Below are 25,020 nucleotides of genomic sequence, written 5' to 3'. Positions count from 1 at the left end.
ATTTTCTCAGTCCTTTTCTTTTTCTCTTCTTCTTCTGGGACCCCTATAATTCGAATGTTGGTGCGTTTAATGTTGTCCCAGAGGTCTCTGAGACTGTCCTCAGTTCTTTTCATTCTTTTTTCTTTATTCTGCTCTGCAGTAGTTATTTCCAGTATTTTATCTTCCAGGTCACTTATCCGTTCTTCTGCCTCAGTTATTCTGCTATTGATCCCATCTAGAGTATTTTTCATTTCATTTATTGTGTTGCTCATCGTTACTTGCTTCCTCTTTATTTCTTCTAGGTCCTTGATAACTGTTTCTTGCAATTTGTCTATTCTATTTCCAAGATTTTGGATCATCTTTACTCTCATTATTCTGAATTCTTTTTCAGGTAGACTGCCTATTTCTTCTTCATTTGTTAGGTCTGGTGTGTTTTTATCGTGCTCCTTCAACTGCTGTGTGTTTTTCTGTCTTCTCATTTTGCTTATCTTACTGTGTTTGGGGTCTCCTTTTTGCAGGCTGCAGGTTCGTAGTTCCCGTTGTTTTTGGTGTCTGTCCCCAGTGGCTCAGGTTGGTTCAGTGGGTTGAGTAGATTTCCTGGTTGGGGGACTAGTGCCTCTGTTCTGGTGGATGAGGCTGGATCTTGTCTTTCTAGTGGGCAGGTCCACGTCTGGTGGTCTGTTTGGGGATGTTGGTAGCCTTATTATGATTTTAGGCAGCCTCTCTGCTAATGGATGGGGCTATAGTCTGGTCTTGCTATTTGTTGGGCCTAGGGTGTCCAGCACTGTTCGTTGCTGGTCCTTGAGTGAAGCTGGGTCTTGGTGTTGAGATGGAGATATCTGGGAGATTTTCACTGTTTGATATTGCGTGGAGCTGGGAGGTCTCTTGTGGACCAGTGTCCTGAGGTTGGTTCTCCCACCTCAGAGACAGAGCCCTGATGCCTGGTTGGAATGCCAAGAGCCTTTAATCCACACGGCTCAAAATAAAAGGGAGAAAAAATAGAAAGGAAAGGAAGGAAGGAAGAAAGGAATGGAGGAAGGAAGAAAGAAAGGAAGGAAGGAAGCAAGAAAGGAAGGAAAGAAGGAAGAGAGGAAGAAAGGGAGGAAGGAAGGGAGGAAGAAAGGAAGGAAGGGAGGAAAGAAGGGAGGAAGGAAGGAAGAAAGGAAGGAAGGAGGGAAAAAAGGAAGGAAGGAAGGAAGAAAGAAAGGAAGAAGACAAAATAAAGTAGGATAAAATATAGTTATTAAAATAAAAAATAATTATTAAGATGAAAAATTTCTATTAAAAAAAAACAAAAAAAAATGGGTCGGTCTTACCCTAGGACAATTGGTTAAAGCAAAGCTATACAGACAAACTCTCACACAGCAGCACGTACATACACACTCACACAAAGGAAAAAAGGGGAAAATAATAGTATATCTTGCTCCCAAAGTCCACCTCCTCAACTTGGGATATTTCGCTGTCTATTCAGGTTTTCCACAGATTCAGGGCAGTTCAAGTTGATTGTGGAGTTTTAATCCACTGCTTCTGAGGCTGCTGGGAGAGACCTCCCCCTCTCCTCTTTGTTGGCACAGCTTCTGGGGTTCAGCTTTCGACTTGGCCCCGCCTCTGCACGTAGGTCATCCGAGGGCGTCTTCCCTTCGCTCAGACAGGACGGGGTTAAAGGAGCAGCTGATTTGGGGGCTTTGGCACAGGCCGGGGGTTGGGGGGGGCACGGTTGAGGGGCGAGCCCGCGGTGGCAGAGGCCAGTATGACGCTGCACCAGCCCGAGGCACACCGTGCATTTTCCCGGGGAAGTTGTCCCTGTATCCCGGGACCCTGGCAATAGCGGGCTGCACAGGATCCCGGGAGGGGCAGTGTGGAGAGTGACCTGTGCTCACACACAGGCCTCTTGGTGGCAGCAGCAGCAACCCTAGAGTCCCACACCCATCTGTGGTGTCCTCGCCGACAGCCGCGGCTCGCCCCCGTTTCTGGAGCTCCTTTATGAGGTGCCCTTAATCCCCTCTCCTCACACCCCCAGGAAGCAAAGAGGCAAGAAAAAGTCTCCTCTCTCTTCGGCAGCTCCGCACCCGTTTCTGGAGCTCCTTTAAGCGGCGCACTTAATCCCCTCTCCTCATGCACCAGGAAGCAAAGAGGGAAGAAAAGGCGTCTTGCCTCTTCGGCAGCTCCAGACTGCAACCGGACTCCCTCCCGGCCATCCGTGGTGCACTAACCCCTTCAGGCTGTTTTCACTCTGCCAACCCCAGTCCTCTCCCTGGGATCTGCCTGAAGCCCGAGGCTCAGCTCCCGGCCCCCGCCCACCCCGTTGGGTGAGCAGACAAGCCTCTCGGGCTGATGAGTGCCAGTTGGCACCGATCATTTGTGCAGGAATCTCTCCGCTTTGCCCTCTGCACCCTGTTACTACGTTCTCCTCCGCGGCTCCGGAGCTTCCCCCTCCGCCACCCGCAGTCTCCGCCCGCGAAGGGGCTTCTGTTGTGTGGGAACCTTTCCTCCTTAACGGCTCCCTCCCACTGGTGCAGGTACCGTCCCTATTCTTTTGTCTCGGTTTTATTCTTTTTTCTTTGGCCCTACCCAGGTACGTGGGGAGTTTCTTGCCTTTTGGGAGGTCTGAGGTCTTCTGCCAGCGTTCGGTGGGTGTTCTATAGGAGAAGTTCCACGTGTAGATGTATTTCTGATGTATCTGTGGGGAGGAAGGTGATCTCTGCGTCTTACTCTTCCGCCATCTTCTCGCCTCTCTGCACAGCTATATTGACGATCTTGGCCTTTTACAGAAAAGTTGGCTGAACCCTGTTAGACACTAAAAACTATGGCAGTTTGCTTTCCACGTTTTCATGACTATTCCTCTGTCCTACTTTGATCTGGACTTTCTCTTCCTTTCATGTCTATTGTGTCTTTCCTACTCATAAATTGTAAATATACTCTTAGTAGTTTGTCTCCAGTGTGAACACTGTCCTGGAAAGGAGATTTTGTAGGTTAGCTTCAAGTATTTACATTTACTGTTCTTAAACTGGTCCATTGCACTTTCTAGCATTACTTGATAGTTATTTTAGAATTACTGTGTTTTCAGCTTTGTTGCTTCCGTCTGATTTCTCTTACACAGATACTGATAACATGCAGGTTCATGATAACATGTTGGTGGTTTGTCCATATCCACTTGTATCTTAGGGTGTGAGCATGTAGACCTCATCACCTCGTTTTGTCCTAAATGTCTAAATGCCTTTGGTTTTCTATCTAGTTCTTCTGTCTCTTTTTATATGAAGATTCAGGAAGATCAAAAAACTATATTGCCACCTTCTTCCCAGAATCAAACTCATTCATTTTTGAACAACTGTTTGCTTAATTGATTATATTCAATTTGATTTCAGGAAAATGTTTATCCTGAGTATTTCAGTACATTAAATAAATTAACACGTTCATATTTTTTCTGTTTTTCTCCAGAGTCAAGTTCCCATTATGTAATCTCCCTAAAAGCTTTTAACAATGCAGGAGAAGGAGTTCCTCTTTATGAAAGTGCTACCACCAGATCTATAACCGGTAAGCCAAAGTAGTTAATCCTCTTGTGACAAGGTATTTGAATTATGGTGAAGAAAACAAACTAAAGTGAAACAAAACAAAATACAAAGAAAAAATGTATGTAATCATGTCCTAAGCCTTATGTGTATATGTATACACACCATTTATTATATTTTTGGTTATCAAAATTGAGAGGGATTCAGTCTGTAAATTAGTACATAGAATTAGAGAACATAGATCTCTTATTCTGTCTTCTCCCAGTAGCTTCATGTTTTAGCATCCTGATACCACTCTTCATTCCTCTGGGCAGCTTGTTTCAAATCAATGCAATGTAGACAAGAGGGTCTCTGCAAAAAAGGTCACCAAGTGCCTGAATGGACACTTGCTTCTTTGCAGAGGGTCCTTCAAGCTGATATGATGAGGATGAACTGACCTCATGGGGCTGGCTTGGATTTGGCTGCGTCACACAGTGACTTCTTTCTGAGCTGGGCCAATATGTCACCCCAACAGTGTCCAGGGCTTCTGCACATTAAATGGATTGGCTGCTTCAAGGACTTCTCACCTCTAGAAATTGCTACGTGAGGTGGACTTGAAAGGTAGCACAGGAAAGAAACAAGGCTCAAGGAAATGAGAAAGGGATGGGTAAGAAAGTGAGACCCAAGCCATTCAATGGAGCCTATTTGTGAACAAGGCTGGACCTACTTAGAAGTAGAATAAGTACGACCTCTGTGAGTCTTGTTCATGACCCATCACATGACTCAAAGTCACATGACCACCCCCAATAGCCTTAGGTCTGAAATGTGAAAGTAAAACCCAAGAGTTCCATCCTTTTAATGAATACTTTGATACTGCCCCCTTTCAAAACCCACAACACTCAGACCTCATTCCACTTATCAGCTATTTTCACCTGAATGAGAACAAAGGATCTGAGAGCAGAATTTCATAGCGAGTCCAGAGAACATGCAAAATTACTGGGGTGCCTGATTGTGAGTCCTGGAAGGTAGGAATAAATGAACATAAAATAAATAATGGAGTCCTGTCTGTGACTTCTGCTATCACTAAATTTATGTGAACTTTGTACAGTTTGTTTTCCAAATCCAGAAGCTTCATTCATAAACTTATCTTGAGAATTACAGTCGTAAACCAAATTCACAGTTGTTATGTGATGGTTTTCGGAACACACCATCACTTTACTGCTTTCAACCAGATTTCCTTGTAAGGCAAGGATGTTATTCCAGAGTCTCCTTGACTCTTTGGCTGCTGGTTTCAATGTCTATGGTCTGTCTCGAGTGGTATGCAAAAGCTTGGGTGCATGTCGGTATATTAATTTATCTGTGGAGACAGTATATATCTTACATTGTGTTATCAAAGGGCTCATGGCTCCCCAAAAAGGGTAAATAAGAAATATTACCCTACAGAATATTTACTGTCAAACGTGTTATTTCTAAATATAGAGAGATGAGGCAATTAGAGGGCCAGGATGGAAACTACAAGATAACATGGTGGAGGGGGCGCTGGGATTTCCTCTTCCCCTTATTCTCTTACTCTGCCATAGTTTCTCTGAGAGATAACAGCCACTTGGGCTGTACCCATCCTTCCCATAATGTTTATTCAGTAAGCCAGCTCTTTCTTGCCTAGGATAAAAGATGGTAAAGAGTCACTGATGTGGCTTGTGATCAGACCACACAAAATTGTACCATGGTCAGTCTTTTAGAACTCTTATTTTCTTACCAAAACTAAAGCCCACAAAGAAAGAACACTTAGATGACCTCCCAAAAGTCAATTTTTGAGCAGAAACTAGTAGTAATAGCGATAGTAGAGTTCAGATAAGCTGAAGATAGGTTGCTGAGAAAGAACTATTTGAGGTGTTATTAACTTTTTTCCCCTGAGCATTTGTTGTCATTCTTTAATTCTTAGCATATGGCATTCCAGAGTGGTTTCTACAATACCAGTGATCCATAAGACAATTTTTTCCTGCTATGACTAATCCAAATGGATCTGAGAAATAAAATAATACTGAAAGTTGGAAAACATGTGAGGAATTTTCTTATTGAAGAAAAGTCAATAAGGGGTTGGAGAGGATGAATAAAAGCAGCCCTTCCTACATCCCTGCCTAGATGTGGTAGACTTATTTTACCCTGTTTTCACATGTCATGGAGAACAAAAGACAAATAAACAGAATCAGAGGTTTAGATTCTGTGAGAAACTCTTTCAATAAATGTGTCCAAGGGCTACATAGAAGATATTTTCAGTCTCTGAGCTTCTGCAAAGTATTCCCATGAGCAGTCTTGCAAGAGGCCAACATAAAGTAATTTAAAAAAAAAAATCAGAGGCAGTAACTGCATCAGGCTGGAGTAAGTATCAGGCTGTGGTGCTTTCCAGATGGATGTGCTCATAGATGCTGGTCTACTCTGGACCTCATCTCATTTGGAACATATCAGTGTTAGAGCCAAGGAAAGTTTCACTAGGTCAAATGGGCAGGTTGTTTCATCTTTTTGCTGCATTCTTTGCAATTTTGTTCCATATTGTTGTAAAAATAAGACATTTTGAGCCTGGAGAAGGGAAGAGAGCAGGGGAACAATGAGGTGTGTTGTTTGAATTTATTTATTCTCATTTGTTTTATAAATGTCTCAATGAAGTACAATTGTGTTACTTTTTTTAAAAGCTTGTTTTGAACTTCAGTATGTTGACCATACACTTATATGTTCTTACCAAAACAACTATTAGGAATTGAATAGGTTTCTCTTTTTAGCAAAAGGTTTAAAGATATGTTTTGTGTTTTTGTCTTTTTTTTTTCACTCTTGTATATTACCACTGAAAATCAGTGGTATATAAGGCACCCAGGAATATGAGGGAAAAAAATGAAAAAAAAAGTTGTTTATCAGCAAAATAACTACTAAACAGTTAGTGTTTAGCACTAACTGTTTAGGTACCTGGTGGTACCTAAAAAACTACCTAAACTACCTGGTGGCACAGTGGTTAAGAATCTGCCTGCCAATGCGGAGAACATGGGTTCGAACCCTGGTCCGGGAAGATCCCACATGCTGTGGAGCAACCAAGCCCATGCGCCACAACTACTGAGCCTGTGCTCTAGAGCCCATGAGTCACAGCTACTGAGCCCGCGTGCCACAACTGCTGAAGCCCACGCGCCTAGAGCCCGTGCTCCACAACAATAGAAGTCACCACAATGAGAAGCCTGTGCACCGCAACGAAGAGTAGCCCCCGCTCGCCACAACTAGGGAAAGCCAGTGTGCAGTAACAAAGACCCAACGCAGCCGAAATAAATAAATAAATTTTAAAAACAATGTTTAGGTACTTGGTTTAGGTAGTTTTTAATTCAACTACCCAGTTTCTGACCTGAGAGGGGAAGATAATTACCAATACATGTAGCATATATTTAGAGCAGTGCTTGCCACCTGCTACTAAGTTCTGCTTTGTTGGAAATACTGTATCCAGTACGGCAGGCATGAGGCTCATTTGGCTGTCAAACATCAGAAATTGACTAGTGCAACACAATAAATGAATTTTAAATTTTATTTAATTTTAATTAATTTAAAGTTAAATTGTCCATTTAACTAGTGGCTATTGTATTAGCCCAGCTCTGGAGGAAGTGGCAAATAGAATGACAAACCAGGAGTGGGAAAAAACAAAAAAAAAAGCTCCTCTAAAATAAGCAAGAAAAACTTGGCCAGGTTAGAAGTTTTTGAATTACATAAGTTCGTAGATATAGACCAACAAACAGCATTACTTGAAATTTAGGGATGCATTCCGGAACCGAGACTCCAGGAAACTCAACAACAAGTCATGAAAAACATACTTTTCTAAAATCCAGAATTAACAGGTTTGAGTATTACCGTTTCTTAAAATAGAATCGTGACTTTTCAAAATCTTATATAGGGTACCTGTGAAAGACTGTAAAGTTAGTATAGGTGTATCAACAAAACTAGATTAAACAAAGAAACAACAGATAGGGTAACATGAATATGAGTTGATCTAAAAGGAGTTTGTGATTGAGAGTAGTCCTCCCTTGTGTAGAACATTCTTCTTGGTAAGTCAGCTGTGAATAGAAACAAGTCAAGTGAGGCAGCACCTGCTCTAGTTTCGCCAAAAGGTTCCACCGATGTGCCAGCCTGATGACAGATTGCGATCCTCCTAGAGGCTGCGTTGTCTTCAGCTGCCCCTTCATCATTTCATAAATCCATTTGGGTTTAAAGGAGCCCTTTATAAAAAGACACGTCAAAGGACATACAAAAAGCCTGGGCTCTGTCATTAAATTTTAAACACATATTTTTCTTTCTCTCTCTTTCTATTGTTGTTGTTTTTTTTTTCTTGGTCTTCCTTTTGTTCTGTTTTTGTTTTCAGATTTTATATTTTACTTCAAAGACCACAGCCCAGTATACTACTAAATAATTCATTGGAAAACAGTGATGAGTAGGGGGTAGACATTTAAAATTCAGTGGACAAAGTGAAGTAATCATCAGAATCAGCCCTCAGTCTCTATACTGTATTTAAAAATATAAGCTCTGTATGTTTACTGCTTCAGATACTCTACCTTTTAGTACGTTTCATCTCCCCAGATGCCATCAAATGCCCAGCCTAAGAGCTCATCTTGTTTTTTGTTAGTGAGGATACATGTTACATGATTTCAAGGAAAATTTTCACAGATTTAAATGTCTTAGGTAATAAATAAAAGGCTCAAAATTGGACTCTAACTACAGCCACAAAATAGGCTCCCCTGATTCTGACATCCCCAGCATAAAAACAAATGTAAGATTTTTCTAGAGAATCTTATGAAACCACACACATCATTATGCAGATTCTGTTTGTGTTATGGATGTGTGTATCTCAGCATGTGTGTATCTCAGCAAAAATCTCATCAGGTTGTAGGTAGTTCATTCTGTCTCCCCACCCAATAATATGAAGTCTTTACATGGAACTTAAAATTTTCAAACAAGGAATGTAGATATAGAAATGCCATAGAAAACTTAATTACTCTGTGAGAATGTGGGTAAAATGGACACTTCTACACTTTCTCTAAGAATTTCAATCTAACCTAACCACGTGCTATGTAAACCCAATTATCACATCATTGAACCATGTGGACCACAGACTTGGTCTGGCTTTGTGCAGTCATAGCCATAGACAGATCGCTGTAGACCTCAGGGCCCTTTGGTCTTTTATCCTTTGTTTGTTTCTTACCTAAAAAATATTTATGCAGATAGGATGTAAGCAATAATAAATGCATTAGAGATAGCAAATCAAGTTAGAGAAGGAGGAGAAAAATAAACAAATAACAAAGCACATATTAGGTAGACATTTATTTCCTTTGCAGGAGGAAATAAACCAGACACTCCTTAGTATTTTGTTATTTTAAGTTATCTGCATAGTTATAAAACTGATGAATTCTATACTGGATATTTTAAGAAACAGTGTACAACATTCCAAGAAAAAAATGGACTTTTAAAATATATAACTAGACGTGACAGCCAAATTGATAAAACCACTCTAAGGAAATGAGTCAATTATGGAAAATAGTCAGTTACTTTTGTAATCTAGCAATACTGTTTCTAATGAGTTTTCCGACTGAATTAATTGTATTTTTTTCTGTTCTTCTCATGTTCCCTTTCATCATTATTGCCATGCATTTAACTCATTGTGATGTGTTGCCACTGATGTTTATTTTTTTTAACTCTTTTATTTATGTATGTATTTGTTTGTTTCATTTGGCGGGTTTTTAAACCCAGATCCCACTGACCCAGTTGATTATTATCCTTTGCTTGATGATTTCCCCACCGCGGTCCCAGATGTCTCCACCCCCATGCTCCCACCAGTAGGTGTACAGGCTGTGGCTCTTACCCACGATGCTGTGAGGGTCAGCTGGGCAGACAACTCTGTCCCTAAGAACCAAAAAACGTCCGAAGTGCGACTTTACACTGTCCGGTGGAGGACCAGCTTTTCTGCGAATGCGAAATACAAGGTGAAGTTCGAACTGATAGTATGAAATTTCACATGAACTGTCATTTGTTTAATACATTGTTTTAAATGCATCCTGGACTGTCATGAATCCTTTTGCTGCAGTGACATGAAATGGATAGCAAAGCATTTTAAGAACTCAGTATCTAAAATTGGCTTGGGAATTATTGTGTCTTAGGAAACGATTCTAAGGCAAGGTAGAAAAATGTCAAGAGCTGCAAAATGTTATTTGAATTCCACCAGATGTTGGGTTTGTATAAATAATTTGATTTTGTACAGGGGAGCGCCATTTTCTTTTGAAAATAGCAGAGCTCTACATTCATTTTTTGAACAGATTTTGGTGTTTTTCTTTTCATTAGGAATCTAGATTTACGCCAGAGGCACCCCTATTAATGTTACAGAGACCCATCTTATAGTGAATATGAAAAGGAATACATGATGATTTTTTTATACCATCCTTAGATGGTGAACATACTCTAAGCTATTAACATCTACTTCCTCATTTAACCTTGAAACACCCTCAGGTGGTAAAGAGAATCCACAATGCACACTCCCCTTTAATTAATATGAATTGGACCAACTCCCTTATTGTTGTCCTATCCCTGAGTCATCTCACAACCCCGCTAAGAGCTCCTTAGAGATACGTATTTGAGGCACCGTCATGACTACCTTCAAATCTCTTATCAGCCAGCCTCAGCAACTCCAACAAACGGTTATTTATATACTGGAACGATTTTGTTAACCTCCTAAGCCTACCACATGCTAGTAGTGTACATAAATAATACACAAATGTAGAATAAAATGAGATCAACAGGTAATTATTAACCACCTACCATTTACTTAGAACTATGCCAGATCATAGAGGTAGTTTAACATGCTTTAGCTGTTACTTCACATACTTAAAATCATTACTTATAATTTTGGAATACATAATACATTCAGCTCCATAGGTTTACTTCAAAGAATTAGTAAGTTATTCAAGTGAGGTACTATATTAAAACACATTTAAAATATTCACAGGATGATTATTTGGGGTGGAGAATGTAGCTTTAGAAATAAGAGCCTAAAGCGGGGGCGGGGAGAGGGCGAATTGGAAGGCAGTCAAAAGGTACAAACTTCCGTTTATAAGAATAAGTAAGTACTAGGGATGTAATGTACAACATGATAAATATAATTAACACTGATGTATGTTATATATGAAAGTTGTTAAGAGGATAAATCCTAAGAGTTCTAATCACAAGGAAAAAAATATTTTTTCTGTTTATTTAATTTTGTATCTATATGAAATGATGGGCATTCACTAAACTTATAGTTTAGTGGTAACCATTTTATGATATATGTAAGTCAAATCATTATGTTGTGCACCTTAAACTTACACAGTTCTGTATGTCAATTATATGTCAATAAAACTGGAAGAAGAAAAAGAGCATAAATGTTACCCAACAACAAAGGAACCAGTAGTTCAACCCGGGCGCTCCACAATCTTCATACTCCCCTTATATCCCTTCTCTTTACCACTCTACTGGGGTGGCTTTCAGGGAGAATCTGGATCTCCCGATACTTTATCCAATGTTCTTTCCACTAAACTGCTGTCTTGCTTAATCCAGCCTCAAGCCAGTGATGATTCGGGGGGATGAAAATATCCTTTGGAAATTTCTAACTCTCAAAACCCCAGATTAAAGGAAAACCCCACCAATAATTTTATAAGTCTGCCTCTTTTCTCCTGTAGCCATACTGGATCTGCTTCTAGTTTCATTCAACCTTTAAGTGGTGTAAACTTCACGTTTCATAGTAAATCAGTTTTCAGTTGAAACCGTTTAAAAAACAGTTTTCTTTGGTTCTGCCTCCCTGCTAGGTCAGGTACTAGGAGAAACTCTCCAGGCATGTCCAAATAGTATCATTGATATAAAATATGCTCTAAGTATCCTATCTATCTCCTTACAGTATCAGATTTAAGACTCAGCAGAACTATAAATGAGGATAACATTATCAGATAAGACAACTGATGAAACACATGAGAGCATTTTTTAAAAACTCTTTATATACAGATTACCCAATTCTAAGTTTACTTTTTAAAGACTACTTTAAAAATGTTATGCTCATGGTTGCTGTACTTTGTGGATACATTCATTTCACAGAGTGGCGGTGGGTACCTTGCCAGTACGTGAAATGTTCTGAAGGACAATGATTGTTCTCTGCAGAATGATTTGAGTTTCAGAATTTCTGGAGGCATTTTTTTTTTTTTCAGTTGAAGAGTCAAAAGAACAGACACAGGATTATTGAGTCTCATAAAGAATGCCTACAGTGTGAGACCCAACCAAAAGCTATCCTCTGTAAGGAGAGACTGTTTTCTCTTCTGGATTGAAGTATGAGAATTGAAAGAAATATTTTAACTGTTTCTCTCCCCGTCATCTTCCCTGACCTAATTAGGCTTTCCATTACTATCGTTCGATCCCTCTCTCACACATACACACTCTACACCAACACCCTGAGAATCAGGGTTAGAGGAAAGAGTTAAGGTAAGCTGGATAGCAAGGAAAAATGTAGAGCATATCTGGTCTACTAGAAAGACATACATTAAATTTAAATTTTACAAATAATAGTAATAGACTACTTTGGTTTTGCATTTTGAACTTTTCAAACCACTGTCATATCTATTACTTCATCTCATTCCCCACTAAGCTTTATAAGCTAAGTAGAGCAACACAAGGTAATGGAGGAAAAATACATACATGGAGTCAAATAAATGGGCTCTAGCGTTGGCTTTCCTGTGTCCTGTCATGTGACTTAACTTGTTTAATCTCCTTTTTTCTTATCTATGCAATTGGGATATTGATATACTATCAATATGAAAAGAATAAGTAAGACTCTGCATAGCTAAGTAGGCATTAGAGATCTTTATGAAGAGTTGGGTATGTTGTATAACTTGACAAATTTCCCCATGAAACTAGAGCTGGAACTCAGATAAGCTGATAGCTTTATCCAGGCCTCTCCCCGCAGGAGTACCCTTCTACTTCAGTCCCATGTCAAGCCATAATCCAGACATTCATATTTTGGTTGTCCAGACCTCTCTATTGACCTTCCTTATCAAATGGAGAAATTTTCTTTAATTTATTTTCTACTAAAGTGATTCATCATTTGATATTTTATATGACTTTGCATTCAAAATGCATTCATTGACTATTGACTAGTGCTTACCAGATACTAGCATGGATATTACAGGAGATAGAAAGTTGTGCAAGACTCATTCGCAGCCCTCAAGATGTTTACAATTCAATGGAGAATTTATCAAAATGTTGTAAATATGTGTGTGTGTGTGTGTGTGTGTGTGTATATACACCACACATACAGAGTGCCCATATCTCACAATAGACAATGCATAAAATATTGTAGCTAACATTTATTTAGTACTTACTCTGGGCCACATACTATGCTTTACTTGACCTATTTCACACTTTAAATAGCACTGTAAGGTCAGTGCTACAGTTATTTCCGGTTTATAGATGAGGAAGCTGAGGCTCAGAGAGGTAGTACCTAGGTGTTCTGCCCCCCCCCCCCCGTCACACACACACATACAGCCATGATTTTCCAAAGTATCAATATTTCTAGGCTAATGATTTATGTTGAATAGTAACTTTTCATAAAGTTCCTGAGAAAACTTAGTGAATTAATGGTATTTATAGAATGCAAGTGTATCATTCAAGAATAGAAACAAGGCATATAAGAATTTAAGAAATACAAAGGACAGTATTGCTTAGCTGCCTCCCAAATGCCAGTTGTGTCTATGCTCAAAGAGACTAGTTTTATCAAAGTGTGGTCTTCCCTCCTAGCTGAAATATTTCTCATTGCCCCATTTCTCCGCTTATTTCCATTTCTAAGACTTAGAGGTATTCATGACAGGGAAGGAGGGAAAGACTGGAAGTTATATATCAGCCTATCAGATACGAGCTGCCCGTTTCATGTTTTATTTGTTGGGGTTCTGTCTTAGTCTACAAAGTATTTTTACATTTATTTAGGGCACACATTTTTACAGCTATTTTTTTTTTTTTTTTTTTTTCGGTATGCGGGCCTCTCACTGTTGTGGCCTCTCCCGTTGCGGAGCACAGGCTCCGGACGCGCAGGCCTAACGGCCACGGCTCACGGGCCCAGCCGCTCCGCGGCACGTGGGATCTTCCCGGACCGGGGCACGAACCCGTGTCTCCTGCGTTGGCAGGCGGATTCTCAACCACTGCGCCACCAGGGAAGCCCTTTACAGCTATTTTTAAGAAGAGCTGCTGATAAATGTTTATGAGGTCATCACTTAAATAGGATGGGTGGGCACATGACTGAAATGTTATTAGAACAGTTAAATGTTTATTTGATTTTATAATGAAATGTAGGATTTCCATAGCTATAATCTAAGAAGGATTCATAGTAGAATAAAAAAAGATATACCACACTAGAATAGCTAAGGGAGGAGATAGGTATGACATAGGTGGAGACAAAAAGTTTTCCTTGATTTTTCTAGACATAGATATAAAGCAAATGTAAAAAATTTAAAAGTAAAAGTAAGTATTTAACCTTGGAAGATGATCAAGATCTAAATAACAAGCATAAATTGATATTTATAATAGACATAAATAAATTTGCCTGATGATGTGGAAAATACATATTAACCTGGGAGATTAACCTTTTTCTTCATTACAATTTTGATCTTTTGAGTAAGCAATAAAGACAATTTACTTTCGACTAAAATATCCTTAACCTGTTGTTTAAAAGACAAAGAATGTACTCAGAAGGCCAAAAATATTAACACTAATGTAATCATTTAATATTTATCCAATTTATTGTTCCCTTTTTGATCAACTGCTCCAATGACCATACTTCAATGTATATTTAACACGACCTGTGCACAAAGAAAGAAAAGCACCTGACACAGTATTGCTTTTGTCCATTTTCTTTTAACAGCTATATAGATCCTAGAATCACTAAAAGTTTGTATCATAAAGAGTTTTTTTTTTAAATCATAAGCAGTAGAGCTCTAAAAATTCATTATATTACCAGTGGACAATAATCGTAACAATCTATGTGAAATATATAAACCATTAAAGCCTCTGAAAAAAAGACTTCAATTATCAGAAATAAATTGAAGTTAAAGTCAGTACAGATAACCTTAAAAATGGAACTGATAGAAGGAAGTGGAATTGGTCCTGTCTCTGTGGTTATTGCCTCACTTGGGAAAATTTATCAGCTATCTGCCCCTTTTAACAACATAGCACCTGATTTTATTGATTAGGTTTTAGACGTACAATCAGCCAGTGTAAACTGGTACAGAAAGGAAATAAAGTCTGTGCTGTGTCCTAGGTCTTCCGCTGTTTGGAAATAAATTCCTTTTTTGTTGGCTTTTGATAGTCTTCTTATGTGTCTTGATTTACCAAGTTGATAGAGTTCATTTCTTTTTCTCTTTTCTTATTTCCCACTTGTTTAGTCAGAAGACACAACATCTCTGAGTTACACAGCAACAGGTCTCAAACCAAACACAATGTATGAGTTCTCGGTCATGGTAACAAAAAACAGAAGGTCCAGCACATGGAGCATGACTGCACATGCCACCACATATGAAGCAGGTATGTGAAGAAAAGCTGCCTTTGAAATTTCTACTCTTGATATTTGGTAGTGGTGTTTTCCAGGTACCAAGGAAGTTGGAACCTGTGTCCACCATGATGTCTAAATTATACCTTATTTTATATAAAATCATTCATAGCATTTTTATATCTAATATTATCCTCCCCACTGTAAATAAGAAGAAACTGAGTCCCCAGTGGATCAAGTGATCTGGTTTTAATCTTTATGTTAATTTAGGAGACCTGAATATAAATCTTCTTTTCAATACATTTAAGCAAAGGCATTTTACTCTGTCCCAAGCATGCGTGTCTTTGATCAACAGACATAGTAGGTATTTACTTTTTTGGAAAGAAATTAGATACAAAATGAAACATTGCATTACAACTGTAGTCTCATGGATGCTTACCCTCAATAACTTCAGCTGACTGTGGGAAGAAGTTTCTGGGGGGGTCATGTTCACTGTTTGGAAATAAGACAACGCAATGGAAAACTTTCATGCATTTTGCAATAGTTCAAGTCGAGAGTAAATGCAATTCACTGTAAATTTTACCAGTCACGTTTACTATGGGTCATAAATGTTGAGTTTATAACCTTAGCAGACATGCAGTGCACTTGGCATTTATAGTTCACAGAAATACAACATCTGAAGAAATAAGGGTTTAACATACTTTTTGATTGCTTTCATGGCATTACATCATATGTGGGGATAAACTGTACCACACATTTCCAAATTTTAAAAAATATACCAGTAAAACTTTTATCTGGGTAAGTTGAATTTCTTTTTCCATTAGAATTTGCCCAATGGCATGGCAGTTCTAATTTTTATTTCAGGCTACTACCTTAACTCTAAGTTCATTGTGAATGTTTGTACAATTTTAGGGTACTTCTTTCTATAAGAAGTTTTTTTTTCTAGTTGTTTAATTTAATTTCAATACCTTCTTCTTCTATTTTACATGTTTATATATATTAAATCATTCTCCTAGAATTCTGCCCTGGATGTCAATGTTCTTAGCTTCTTAGGAAGAATAAGACAAGCTGAATGAGTTATGAACTATGGGGAGAATAAAGGCTCTGCTCTTTCTTTTTAACTTAAAAGGAGATGAAAAGAGTTAAATGAAAACCAGTAAGGCATTTGGTCCTCATTCATTTTTCCCTGTCATAAACATAAATGCACACCAATGTCTGACTTGATAAATGCACCCTATTGATTTCTCCTCAACTGCCTAGCCTTGTAGGGATGTCAGGGGTGAGACCCATTGCTGACAAAAAGATATTAACTTTTAGAAACGTGGCTAGGAGGAAGGGTGATTGTCAAAACAGATAATGACCTGGACAGAGGTGTAAATAGCATGTGGATAAGATCCCCGGGTGATGATGAGAAGCAAGAAGTAATTCACAAGTGTCTGCAGGTTTTATAACTAGGAGAAGGAAATGAAGTGAAATAACTCTAGTGTTTGCTTCTAATTCCATAATAATGCAAAGACTCTATGGGGCTGCATTGTTATGCACTTGTGCTGAAATTACTAATAATATAGGTAATGGCAGCTGACAGATTCTTGAAGTGAAACACTTCATTCTGTCCAGGTGATGAATCCCTAATTTTAGTCTAGTTAATTTAAATAAAATAAAAATAATTGGGAGGACAGCTGAAATAATGAAGTCTTGGAGAGGCGACAAGAAGCAGCAGTATTCCCAGGCTTTAGAGTTGAGGAACTGTAGGACTCTCCCTTCAAGGTGTTACAGTCACAGTGGTTCGACTCCATGTGTTTTCCTTTCTTGTATCAACATTCAGTTTCCCAGAAGACACAATCACACTGCTAAAGAGAGTGAGATGAAGGCCATGAAATTTCTATTTGATGTTGCTACCCAGCTCATGTGACACAGAGGAGAGCTTGTTCCCAAAGGAAAAATCCAAGTGTTCTCTCTAAATGAAGGAGGGAATGGGGTGTTGAGCAGTCTACAAACAAATGCCCAATACAATTTCCAGGGCTGGAAATCTTCTAAATCTTGAATGTTACCATCCACTCACACAGTTAACAAAGAAATTTAAGCATGGGAAAAGTCCTTTGAGAAACAGACAAACCAGAGGGCAGTGCGTGTCCAGTTGTCTGAGATATTGATTACAGGTTTCCAATAAGGTTCATTTTAATTGTCAGGTCCTGAGATAGGTACTTGGTATAAAAGGTAAAGAGAATACAGCCTTTATCTTGGAGAGAATTATAATCGAATACATAAGAAAAATATTTTTTAAATACAACCTTGAAGTAACATGAAAAATACAATCACAGAATTTTGGCCAAGTTAGAATCAGAGCACATAGATCCAAGTATAAATTCTGTCTGGAGAAGTCAGGGAAGATTTCACAAATGAAATAATGATGGAGCTGTGGCCAGGGTAGATTGCCAGGTATCCATTCCAGGGCCTTCCAGAGGAAGGAAGCAGCATGCACAAAAATACACAAGCAAGTATCAGAAAGATGTCTTCAAGAGACGCTTATGAATGGTTCAGAGTGACCGGAGCATAGTTTTCATGGACAGCATGGGGACACAAGAGTGTATAAGAAAGTAAAGTATCAATCCTGCAGGGCCTGGTATTTATTATTTATTGTTATTAATATCATTTAATTCAATGAGGACAGGTAAGAAGTTATAAAAGATTATTTCAGGAGAACGCACGAGATTGAAGAAGAGCAGACCGAAGGCCTCCTTCTGCTTGACTTAGAGGATCACTGAACTTGTTAGGGCCACTATAAATATCCAAAATTTCTTTTTAAGTGAAACAGTAAATAAATATGAGGGAATAGTATACAGTTCATCTGATAATCCTAAACAACTAAGACATTGATTCCAATACCAGAATCTCTTATTCACCAACAGTCACATGGCTTGAGGAAAAAGAAAAATCTGCTTAGCACCTGAAATAGGTTAGTCATTAGGTTGTTTTCAGGTTTTTTTGTTTCTTTTTGTTTTTGAAAAATAACCAGCTCTTCCGTGTATTATTTTGCTAAAGCTGGAGTCATTTTATAGTTTTTGAATATCAACACAGAGTCAGTGAAGCAATCTAATTATCATCATTTGTTTGCTAAATAAGCATCAATTTTAATTTTAACACAGTTAAGAAAACACAGACTATTCTGACTAGTTAGAAAGACAGATCTTTAATTACTTCCAAAATTGGAAAATTTCTTATTATGTTTGGTATAATATTCTAATTTGTGGCTATATATCACCTTCCTATCTGTGGCTTAGAAAATATCTTGAATGAGCTCTTTATAAAACTAACCCTTCTTTAAAGTAGCATTGCCTCTCTGGTATTTTGCTATTACAAATCTTTTTTGCAATAATGTCCTTTCTTTTCATTAAAGTATATATTAAACTATGTTTAATATACAGTCTCTTTACTCAAGGAGCTACTACACTAGGCCTTTTCTTCTCATCCTTCTCTTCCTTCTGCTTTGCCTTCGTCCTTCTCCTCCTCCCTCTTTAAAAAAAAAAAAAAGTATATTAAGTATATTAAGTACTTTGTCAGGATATTACAATTTGGTGCAACTTTGGTTAACCTGGTATCCTAGTGGCTTGGAGAATCAGGGCATTGGAAATCAAATGGTATGATAGATGGGAATGTTTGATGTCCCTCTATTTGGAATTCTCTTAGGAAGAGAAACTGGAAATAGAGTGTTGAAAACGCTCAGATTCTGCACTGTTACAGTCAACAGAAGAGCCGAAACGAATTATAAGAGTGAAGAGGAATTCACAATTAGGACCAAGTTTTACCTATTTGTAATATACAAATACTCCTGTGCAGAGATCAGGAAATCCCTCCAGAACCCAAGCTCGGAACTTAAGGACATTCTGACATTGCCTATGTCAAATTTGGGGTCATTGAAAAAGACTATGGATAGTAGAGTTGGGCATTGTGAGCTGCCTAGAAGGAAAACTGACTGCATTTCAAAGCATAGCGAGTGAGAAAGCAGGTCAAAGGAAGCCTGAAGGACACTGGACGAGCTTGGCCAGTTTGCTGCCGCCTTTGAAGTATATTTAAATATTTGTTGAGCGCAATTTAAGGGAAGAAAAATCCTTTTATCCTTCCAGGTTCTTGGTTGAGGCCCCCTGTAATAAGAATCAGATTAACAGGAGAAAAACAAACAGAAGTTTGACAATAAGTATACCTCTGTATATATGAGAGATACCCAGGAAAACAATAATTCCCTAAAATGGCCACCACTTTCAATACCATCTCCAGCTAAAGACAAAAGGTGTTGGAGGGTGGGAAGCGAGTAATGGGAAGTTTTCAGGCAAATCACAATAAACAAGGGCATGGTTGTTACGTACACTTAAGTCTCTGCCTCCTGTCATCCTCCTCTTCCTGGCACAAAGAGGGCAATACCCTTATAAATGTATAAATTTTCCCTTTACGAAAGAGTAACTTCTACTTGGTTTTCAGAACTTTTCCTCTGTCTGTTGTTTCTTAAAAATAATCAGCTTAATTCTTATGCCAAAGAAGCATATTTTGGGGTGACAAATTCTGTTTCTCTCAAACAACATGTGGGAAAAGTAGCTCTAAGCAAGACAGCATTTCTTGCCATCTTTACTTCCTACCAGGTTGATACTAAGACCCTCATAGATTCTATTTCCTCTGTTTTCAAATACTTCTTTGCCTTCTTGTTGGGAGATACCTAGTATGTTACCTAAGCAAGATATTGTGACCTGCATGTAAATTCTTTATTTTTTATTTTCTTTGTATTTTAGGGAAAAATAAAATTAGGTGAATTTTCATTTATATCTAAATCCTACAGTTGTAACAGAATTTTGTCTCTTGGAGACATGTAGCCATCAGTCTCACTAAGTATGTGTCCATTTTTGTTGTTGTTGTTCTTATAATGGTTCTTACATTTTTAGTGCAACGCTCGCTCACTTGAAAATACCAGTTACACTGTTCTCTACATTCACACATATTCTGTTCTCCTCTCTATATTCACACCTTTGAAAGTCAGTTAACTTCCATGGAAAATCATTAATTTCTGTTTCTTGGTTTGCTTGTTTAATTCAAATACCTAAAATAAATTGTGCATGGTAAAATAAGCATGACATACTGTGTGATAGATTCTGAGTGTCAACATCATGATTAGAAGTCCCACAAATGTCTGTTTTCTTTCACATCCAATGACAAGGCCATGTTTCTGTTTCATCTCACAGCCCCGACCTCTGCTCCCAAGGATTTGACAGTCATTACTCGAGAAGGGAAGCCTCGCACTGTCATTGTGAGCTGGCAGCCTCCCTTGGAAGCCAATGGAAAAATTACCGGTAGGTAGGCACCTCAGCTTTATTTCCTGCGCTGCTTCGCTTGTCCCGTGATTGCTTACCTCCTGTGCACCGTTCATGCCTTTTATGTATTAGTTTTCTGTCCCAGTATCTCAGTTGACTCCTGACCCTTTCTGATTGTCTCTTCTTGCCCCCTCTGACCTTGGAATTCTTCTAATGGAGCCTACAAATGCACACACAAACACATTTCATTTGTGTTGCTTCCTGAAAGATGTGCATTCAAATTAGTATAGACCTTTTGCTTTTGATTCTGTGCAGCATTAGGATAACCTTGTAGTGGAATGCCTCTGAGCCTAAATGACTAAAAAGAAGCCAGTTGTTTGACAGTTATAAAATACAAAGGACACTTAATGACTATGTATTTTTATAGGCAACATAGGAAGGAGGTTTGTCTGAGGATTTTTAGTTTCTCAGTTAGCTTTTAGCTTCTTAAATCATAAGGTTCGGAAAACACTTGATATTGACTGACGGAAATTGAACCTAATGAATATTTCACAGTGAAAGATTTTATGTTGCCAAATATTTTTTTTTTTTTTTTTGTGCTAGGCAGGCCTCTCACTGTTGTGGCCTCTCCCGTTGCGGAGCACAGGCTCCGGACGCGCAGGCTCAGCGGCCATGGCTCACGGGCCCCGCCGCTCCGCGGCACGTGGGATCTTCCCAGACCGGGGCACGAACCCGTGTCCCCTGCATCGGCAGGCGGATTCTCAACCACTGCGCCACCAGGGAAGCCCCCAAATATTTCTGATAACATCGATGCCTAATTAAAGAATCCATTAGAAGACTGTAATGTTAATTTAGTATGAAAAATATAATGGAGGTCTATCAGAGATTTTGCATTTAAATGATCACTTTAGGCTTTTAATACATGTCTCCGTAGCATATAATTATTATGAAGAATATTGTATAACTAAAAATGTGCACATTATAGTCTAATTAACTTGAACCATTGGGTTAGGCTCATGTAAGAGTCACTCCTGTTTCTTCTTTTTTTTGCATACCAGAAGTGAATAGCATTATTATAAATTAAAGCAATTCAGTCATTCTGTGATACAGAGATAAGCTTGGAAATAACAGTTCAGATGGCACACTTACTTTATGTGAGTTACTTTTTGAATTTTACAAAATGAAAAGATAATGTGAAAATTCCAAATGTGGTTTAAATTTAAGTTGAAGACTAGTTTTCTCTAATAAATTGATCTTACTGCAATAACAGACAGAATTTTCACTTGCGCTGACAAATATGGAAAAAGAATAGAGACATAAAATCTCCCCCGAATCTTATATACTCAGTTGTCACTCTGCCAGGCTTTTTAAAACTGAGGGTGGCTCATTCTAATTTTTTCTTCCCCTTAGTGTTATGATCTATTTTCATTGATTCTGTTTCAGTACATTTGTAGATTTTGATTTGTTTACATGATGACTTTTATTATGTTATAAACAGATATTTATAAGCATATGGTAAATCAACAGATAATAAGTTTAAGAAGCAAAAAACAGAATAGAAATTGTCTATATAAAAACAAGTTCTGACAGAAAAAATATATTTTGGGGTAAAGGATAAAATAAGTCATATACTACCCAATTTTCCAATTTATTTAAATAAATGTTATCACATGGTCTATGTGAACAATAGAATGTGGGTTTTTAATTTTTTTTTTAATTTAATAAAATTAATTTTTTTATACAGCATGTCCCTATTAGTCATCAATTTTATACACATCAGTGCATACATGTCAATCCCAATTGCCCAATTCAGCACACCACCATCCCCACCCAACTGTGGTTTTCCCCCCTTGGTGTCCATACATTTGTTCTCTACATCTGTGTCTCAACTTCTACCCTGCAAACCGGTTCATAACATGTGCCATTTTTCTAGGTTCCACATACATGCATTAATATACGATATTTGTTTTTCTCTTTCTGACTTACTTCACTCTGTAGGACAGTCTCTAGATCCATCCACGTCTCAACAAATGACTCAATTTCGTTCCTTATTATGGCTGAATAATATTCCATTGTATATATGTACCACATCTTCTTTATCCATTCACCTGTCGATGGGCATTTAGGTTGCTTCTATGACCCGGCTATTGTACATAGTGCTGCAGTGAACATTAGGGTGCAGGTGACTTTTTGAATTATGGTTTTCTCTGGGTATATGCCCAGTAGCGGGATTGCTGCATAATATGGTAATTCTATTTCTAGTTTTCTAAAGAACCTCCATACTGTTCTCCATAGTGGCTGTATCAATTTACATTCCCACCGACAGTGAAAGAGGATTCCCTTTTCTCTACACCGTCTCCAGCATTTGTTGTTTGTAGATTTTCTGATGATGCCCATTCTAACTGGCGTGAGGTGATAGCTCATTGTAGTTTTGATTTGCATTTCTCTAATAATGATGTTGAGCAGCTTTTCATGTGTTGCTTGGCCATCTGTATGTCTTCTTTGCAGAAATGTCTATTTAGGACTTCTGCCCATTTTTGGATTGGGTTGTTTGTTTTTTTAATATTGAGCTGTTTATATATTTTGGAGATTAATCCTTTGTCCATTGATTCGTTTGCAAATATTTTCACCCATTCTAAGGGTTGCCTTTTTGTCCTGTTTATGGTTTCCTTTGCTGTGCAAAAGCGTTGAAGTTTCATTAGGTCCCATTTGTTTATTTTTGTTTTTGTTTCCATTACTCTAGGAGGTAGATCAGAAAAGATCTTGCGGTGATTTATGTCAAAGAGTGTTCCCTCTAAGAGTTTTATAGTGTCCAGTCTTAAATTTAGGTCCCAAATCCATTTTGAGTTTATTTTTGTGTACAGTATTAGGGAGTGTTCTAATTTCATTCTTTTACATGCAGCTGTCCAGTTTTCCCAGCACCACTTATTGAAGAGACTTTTTTTTCTCCATTGTATATCCTTGCCTCCTTTGTCATAGATTAGTTGACCATAGGTGCGTGGGTTTATGTCTCAGCTTTCTATCTTGTTCCATTGATCTGTGTTTCTGTTTTTCTGCCAGTACCATACTGTCTTGATTACTGTAGCTTTGTAGTATAGTCTGAAGTCAGGGAGTCTGATTCCTCCAGCTCCATTTTTTTCCCTCAAGACTGCTTTGGCTATTCAGGGTCTTTTGTGTCTCCATAGAAATTTTAAGATTTTTTCTTCTAGTTCCATAAAAAATGCCATTGGCAATTTGATAAGGATTGCATTGAATCTGTAGATTGCTTTGGGTAGTATAGTCATTTTCACATTATTGATTCTTCCAATCCAAGAACATGGTAAATCTCTCCATCTGTTGGTACCATCTTTAATTTCTTTTATCAGTGTCTTATAGTTTTCTGGATACAGGTCTTTTGTCTCCCTAGGTAGGGTATTCCTAGATATTTTATTCTTTTTGTTGCAATGGTAAATGGGAGAGTTTCCTTAATTTCTCCTTCAGAGTTTTCATCATTAGTGTATAGGAATGCAAGAGATTTCTGTGCATTAATTTTGTATCCTGCAACTTTACCAAATTCATTGATTAGCTCTAGTAGTTTTCTGGTGGCATCTTTAGGATTCTCTATGTATAGTATCAGGTCATGTGCAAACAGTGACAGTTTTATTTCTTCTTTTCCAATTTGTATTCCTTTTATTTCTTTTCCTTCTCTGATTGCCCTGGCTAGGACTTCCAAAACTATGTTGAATAAGAGTGGTGAGAGTGGACATCCTTGTCTTGTTCCTGATCTTGGTGGAAATGCTTTCAGTTTTTCACCATTGAGGATGATGTTTTCTGTGGGTTTGTCATATTTGGCCTTTATTATGTTGAGACAGGTTCCCTCTATGCCCACTTTCTGGAGAGTTTTTATCATAAATGGGTGTTGAATTTTGTCAAAAGCTTTCTCTGCATCTATTGAGATGACTATATGGTTTTTATCCTTCAGTTTGTTAATATGGTGTATCACATTGTTTGATTTGCATATATTTAAGAATCCGTACATCCCTGGGATAAGTCCCACTTGATCATGTTGTATGATCCTCTTAATGTGTTGTTGGATTCTGTTTGCCAGTATTTTGTTGAGGAGTTTTGCATCTATATCCATCAATAATATTGGTCTGTAATTTTCTTTTTTTGTAGTGTCTTTGTCTGGTTTTGGTATCGGGTGATGGTGGCCTCATAGATTGAGTTGGGGAGTGTTCCGTCCTCTGCAATTTTTGCAAGAGTTTGAGAAGGATGGATGTTAGCTCTTCTCTAAATGTTAGATAGAATACACCTGTGACGCCATCTGTTCCTGGACTTTTGTTTGTTGGAAGATTTTTAATCACAGTTTCAGTTTCATTACTTGTGACTGGTCTGTTCATATTTTCTATTTCTTCCTGGTTCTGTCTTAGAAGGTTATACCTTTCTAAGAATTTGTCCATTTCTTCCAGGTTGTCCATTTTATTGTCATAGAGTTGCTTGTAGTACTCTCTTAGGATGCTTTGTATTTCTGTGGTGTCTATTGTAACTTCTCCTTTTTCATTTCTAATTTTATTGACTTGAGTCCTCTCCCTCTTTTTCTTGATCAGTCTGCCTAATGTTTTACCAATTTTGTTTGTCCTCTCAAAGAACCAACTTTTAGTTTTATTGACCTTTGCTATTGTTTTCTTTGTTTCTATTTCATTTATTT

The 25,020-nt window shown here is 38.1% G+C and overlaps 1 protein-coding gene across 3 annotated transcripts in view; it reads left to right on the top strand.

The window, feature by feature from the left end:
• DCC (DCC netrin 1 receptor) overlaps positions 1-25,020 on the top strand; it is a 1,166,577-nt gene that overhangs the window by 1,003,804 nt on the left and 137,753 nt on the right. For all 3 annotated transcript variants that reach the window (XM_067014926.1, XM_067014925.1, XM_067014924.1), the window contains 4 exons: positions 3,418-3,513; positions 9,237-9,469; positions 14,933-15,071; positions 20,265-20,372. In XM_067014926.1, coding sequence (XP_066871027.1) covers positions 3,418-3,513; positions 9,237-9,469; positions 14,933-15,071; positions 20,265-20,372 — 576 coding nt within the window. The remainder of the gene's footprint in view (positions 1-3,417; positions 3,514-9,236; positions 9,470-14,932; positions 15,072-20,264; positions 20,373-25,020) is intronic.

The sequence above is a fragment of the Kogia breviceps genome, chromosome 15 (assembly GCF_026419965.1).
Source record: "Kogia breviceps isolate mKogBre1 chromosome 15, mKogBre1 haplotype 1, whole genome shotgun sequence".
Taxonomy (NCBI): domain Eukaryota; kingdom Metazoa; phylum Chordata; class Mammalia; order Artiodactyla; family Physeteridae; genus Kogia; species Kogia breviceps.
Note: the sequence above shows the minus strand (reverse complement) of the source record. Positions and strands in the feature narration are given on the sequence as shown.